Source organism: Cebus imitator, unplaced genomic scaffold (genome assembly GCF_001604975.1).
Source record: "Cebus imitator isolate Cc_AM_T3 unplaced genomic scaffold, Cebus_imitator-1.0 Scaffold18, whole genome shotgun sequence".
NCBI classification, from domain to species: domain Eukaryota; kingdom Metazoa; phylum Chordata; class Mammalia; order Primates; family Cebidae; genus Cebus; species Cebus imitator.
Window position 1 is genome coordinate 5,043,221 of NW_016107333.1, and position 5,647 is coordinate 5,048,867.

Sequence of the window (5,647 nt, forward strand, 5' to 3'; positions counted from 1 at the left end):
AAACTTCTGACCTCAGGTGATTGGCCTTCCTCGGCCTCCCAAAGTGTTGGTATTATAGGAGTGAGCCACCATCCCTTTTTTATACTCTTATGACTTGCAATTCTGGCACATGGAATGCTACAGAAATGCTTCTGAATTATTGCCATTGATTTTTTTTTTCTCAATCAGTCATTATTATAATCCTTTTTAGAAGATTGATGAATTCTCCTTGGATTTTTTGACTGTATTTTACTTTTTAAATTATTCAGTGACTTATCCTTTTTCCCTGTCAGTGATTTAATAGGATGCAACAGATAGGCCAGTGTATTACGAGCTTTGTTTTGTGTTTCTTTCCCTCCTTCAGTGACATTGCCTTTCTTTTTTGTTAGATTTCAAGACTTCCATTTCTGATCCATCCATGTCTTTGTCCTCTTCCTAATCCTTTCTTTAATTCCCAGTTCTGGGTACCCTCATACCTAGTCTCCTTCACCCTTCTCTACATTGGCCTTCAACTTCTTTCCTTCCAGCTACTTCAGTTTGTGTGTTCAAGGTGTGCTTCCAGACTGTGATCCATGTTTTACCGTCTTCCTACACATTCTCACAGCTCTCCTTAGGTACAAAGGCAAGAAGTTACAAGCTTGCTAGAAAACTAAACCCCTTCCCTTTATCTTCCCAGTAAGCCTACTAAAGCGTAATCTCACTTCTGAAGATTTAACCTTTATTAACACATGTTCATAACCCACCCTGCCTCTAAAACCTTCTGATGAGAACCATTTCAGTTTTATGGCAACCAAGAGGACGTACATGCACTGCTTTCACTGTGAACTGAATTTGCTGCACATGTGGGGAAACCATGGGGGAAAACTGACTGTGTTTTCTGTCTTCTGTTGACAGAATGGTACACGAAACTTCCAGGACTTTGACTGTCAGGTAAGGACTGTACAGACAACAAGGAGGCTCTGTACAGGATCTCTGCAGTGTTTCCTTTTCTGTGGTGGTGGTCTTGTAGAAGTGGATCTCGTATTATAGCTAATAATGAGTTCTTACTGTTGGTTTGGTCATTGGATCAAGTTCATTTAAAATGATTTGCAGTCATTGGCCATGGGTACAGTGGCTCATACCTGTCATTCCAGCACTTTGAGGGGCTGAGGCAGGCAGATCATTTGAGGTCAGGAGTTTGAGACCAGCCGGCCAACATGGTGAAATCTCATCTCTACTGAAAATACAAAAACTAGCCAAGCGTGGTGGTGCACGCTTGTAATCCCAGCTACTTGGGAGGCTAAGGCAAGAGATTCACTTGAACTCCGGGGTGGAGGTTGCAGTGAGTCAAGATTATGCCACTGCACTCCAGCCTGGGCAACAAGGTGAGATTCCATCTCCAAAAAAAAAAATAATAATAACAATGATTTGCTATCATGTTCAGAAATTGCCTGCCAGGTACCTGTTTTATGATTGTAGGTTATTGGATAGAGCTGTCTCTTTGTGATTAAGATCTCTTTTCCTCACATGATACTGGAAACTGCATTTGTCACAGGTGGCAAATGGAAGGTTGCTCCCTTACCGCAGAGAAGATAGGAGAGGGGCAGATAGAGGATAGATTTCTTGACAGTAAAATATTTCCCTAAAAGAAAAGGCTAAATTGCTATGAATACAGTATGCATCTCTTGGGTTTCTGTTTGGAAATGAAAAATTCAACTTGACTCATTAGTATTTTCCTAAATGAAAGTATTCTTCCTAGTCTGCTTTTGTATCAGCTCTGTTGCCAGTTTGAAAATCAATAAAATGAACCAGCAGTTCTCCTTCTACCAACTTTATCTGTTGTCTGGTCCTGAAAGAAATGGGACTGAGGGCCGGGCACAGTGGCTCACGCCTACAATCCCAACAGTTTGATAGACTGAGGCTGGTCAATCACCTGAAGTCAAGAGTTCGAGACCAGTCTGGCCAATGTGGTGAAACCCTGTCTCTACTAAAAATACAAAAATTAGCTGGGCATGGTGGCACATGCCTGTAATCCAGCTACTCAGGAGGCTGAAGTGGGAGGATTGCTTGAACCTGGGAGGCAGAGGTTGTAGTGAACTGAGATAACACCACTGCACTTCAGTGGGGACAACAGAGTGAGACTCTGTCTCAAAAAAAAAAAAAATTGAAAAAAAAAATCCATGGGAGTAAGAAATAAGTACATGGAAATGGAAACCTTATAAGCTGGGCAGCCTGACCCTCTTACTTTTGGGATAGATGCCATAGCAGTAACAAAAGTGACATGAAGTACATCCAGATGATACTAGCAGGAAGGGAGGGTGCTGGCAACGTCCTAGCTTCCAGTATTTGGCCAATCTGTACCCACCAGCAAACAGTTATTTTCAGATATGCATTTTATGTTAAGCACAGTGGAATATCTAAGCATTAGCATCAGAAGAAAGAACTATTATAAGCAAACCAGTTAAAATAATTTGAGTACCGGCCGGGCGCGGTGGCTCACACCTGTAATCCCAGTACTTTGGGAGGCCGAGGCGGGTGGATCACTAGGTCAAGAGATCGAGACCATCCTGGTCAACATGGTGAAACCCCGTCTCTACTAAAAATACAAAAAATCAGCTGGGCATGGTGGCGCATGCCTGTAATCCCAGCTACTCAGGAGGCTGAGGCAGGAGAATTGCCTGAACCCAGGACGCGGAGGTTGCGGTGAGCCGAGATTGCGCCATTGCACTCCAGCCTGGGTAACAAGAGTGAAACTCCGTCTCAAAAAAATAATAATAATAATAATTTGAGTACCTACTATAGGCTACCTACTAAACATACAGTATCTCAAATATTTAGAGCAATATTACTAGATGGTTTTTCTTATTCCTGTTTTAGAGGTCAAGAAATTAAGAATTAAGTTTTATAACTTAACATTGAATGGTTGGGATTGAAAAACCCCAGCTGCGTACTGTGGCTCATGCCTGTAATCCCAGCATTTTGGGAAGCCAAGGTGGGCGAATCACCTGAAGTCAGGAGTTTGAGACCAACCTGGCTAACATGGTGAAACCCTGTTTCTACTAAAAATACAAAAAATTAGCCAAGCGTTGTGGTGCATGCCTATAATCTCCGCTACTTGGGAGGCTGAGGCAGGAGAATTTCTGGAACCTAGGAGGCGGAGGTTGCAGTGAGCTGAGATGGCGCCATTGCACTCCAGTGTAGGCAACAAGACCGAAATTCTATCCCGTAAAAAAAAAAAAAAAAAAAGAAAGCAAAATTCTGTTCTTCCTGAATCCATTGCCCATTCTTTCCCACCTGGACATGTCCAGAGCTGAAATGTTTTAAGGAATTAGTTGCCCCTAAAGCTGAGGTTCCTTGGCAGAACAGATGAGACTCACCTTGGAAGAGTCAGGCTCATAGTGTAGTTATAGATTTCTAAATCTCAGTCCCAAACACCTCTTGTAATAACTGTTTGGTACTTTATATATACAACATAATCAGCCTAGTGAGTCATTCACTGTAGGCGATGGTTCCTTTCCTCTAAAATAAGAAGTTACATTATTTTTTAATAAATAGTCACAGTCAAGTTTGAGTTTGGTTGTTTTTAGTTTGAGCTAACTTCAGTTATGGTTTAGATCCTAGGTTGAACCAGTAGAGCTTGATTACTATTAGTACTATTAGATTATTATTACTATTAGTATTTCATATAATTTACCAAGAAGGAAAACATTTGAGAGAGGGTGACAGTAAAATTCAAGGTGAGGAACTCCAGAAATAGTGTTTGTATACATTTATGCTCCTGCCCCAAAGTGCAGAAGTATTAATTTTCATCAAAGTCAGCACCTTCCCCCACAGTAAGAAAATTAGAATATAAAAGATTACATACTTGTTACAAAATAAATGAGAAAACACCAAAAAGTAAGTAAATAAAAATCACCTGTTATTTCACCAGTGTTAATATTTTGGCATGTAGCATTTGAGATTTTTTCCATACATAAATATAATTGTAGATAAGAAATTGAGTTTTAGAAATATAATTATGAATCGCTTTTTAATATTAAGGGTTACAAATAGCCTGGCAAAATTTCTTGATACTTTGGGTAAAGCTTTAAAATAACATGTTCTGGCCTTGTGAAATAGAACTTTTAAAATAGTAACATGTTCTGGCCTTGTGAAATAGAACTCAGTTCTGTTACAAATAGGCTGTGGGCTGTGTCTCACTCCTGTAATCCCAGAGCTTTGGGAGACTGATGCAGGAGAATTGCCTGAGCCCAGGAGTTTGAGACCAGCCTGAGCAACATAGGGAGACCCCCCTTCTCTACAAAAAATTTAAAAATAAAAAATTAGCTGAGCATGATGGCATGCACCTGTAGTCCCAGCACTTAGGGAGGCTGAGGTAAGTATGTGTATATATATATATACATATATATATATATATATATATGTGTATATATATATTTAGAGATAGTATATTTTATATATATATATATATATATATATATGTGTGTATGTATTTAGAGATGGGTCTATGTTGAATTTATATGTATATGTATGTGTGTATGTATATATACATATATACACATATAAACTAAGATATATTACAGATAAGTACAACATCTGTTCCAACACTCTCTAATATACATATATATAGTATACATATATACACATATAGTATACATATATTAGAGAGTATGTTGGGTTTATACACAGATGCTATAGTTTATCTGTGCATATGATATATTGCTTTAGATAAATAACACTTATTTTCTGTATAATCAGAAACAAATTTAGAAAACTTAGAAAAGCATGAAAATAAAGATTGTTTATAATCCTGCGAGTGGGTCACTTGAGATCAGGAGTTGAAGACCGAAGACCAGCCTGGCCAACATGATGAAACCCCATCTCCACTAAAAACACAAAAATTAGTCTGGGCACAGTGGCTCACACCTGTAATCCCAGCACTTTGGGAGACTGAGGCCGGCAGATCACCTGAGGTTGTGAGTTTGAGACCAGCCTGACCAACATAGAGAAACCTCGTCTATACTAAAAATACAAAATTAGCTGGACATGGTGGTACATGCCTGTAATCCCAGTTACTCAGGAGGCTGAGACAGGAGAATTTCTTGAACCCGCGAGGTGGAGGTTGAGGTGAACCAAAATCATGCCATTGTACACCAGCCTGGGCAACAAGAGTGAAACTCCATCCCAAGAAAAAAAAAATTAGCTGGGCATGGTGGCAGGTACCTGTAGTCCCAGCTACTTGGGAGGCTGAGACAAGAGAATGGCTTGAACCCAGGAGATGGAGGTTGCCCAGATGGCAACCTGGGCAACAAGAGTAAAACTCTGTCTCAAAAAAAAAAAAAAAAAAAAAAATCCTGTATAATAACAAAAACTATACCCAAGGCTTGTACAGTAGCCTGTTTATTGGAAACAGTAACAGTTCATACTAATAAAAATGTTGACATTTCCTAGAATATGTTGTCATGAAAATATAACTAAACTAGTTCAGACTGGCCAGAGAGAGGAAGAAATAGTAACGGGTATGAAATGATCATGATTTAGCATGATTTAGTTAAGTTTAGAAATAGGGGACAGGCTAGATCATGTCATTCTGGTGACAATACATTTATTGAAGTCAGAGGACTCAAGAAAAAAGTGAAAGATGGTTATCTTTATTACATTCTTGAAAGCCTTTTTTTTTTTTTTTTTT

The 5,647-nt window shown here is 39.2% G+C and overlaps 1 protein-coding gene across 7 annotated transcripts in view; it reads left to right on the forward strand.

The window, feature by feature from the left end:
- Positions 1–5,647, forward strand: part of NDRG3 (NDRG family member 3) — a 91,234-nt gene that overhangs the window by 33,946 nt on the left and 51,641 nt on the right. For 4 of the 7 annotated variants that reach the window (XM_037732746.1, XM_017512629.2, XM_017512646.2 and 1 more), the window contains one exon: positions 874–909. The exons of the other annotated variants lie outside the window; for them this stretch is intronic. In XM_037732746.1, coding sequence (XP_037588674.1) covers positions 874–909 — 36 coding nt within the window. The remainder of the gene's footprint in view (positions 1–873; positions 910–5,647) is intronic. 7 annotated transcript variants of the gene reach the window in all.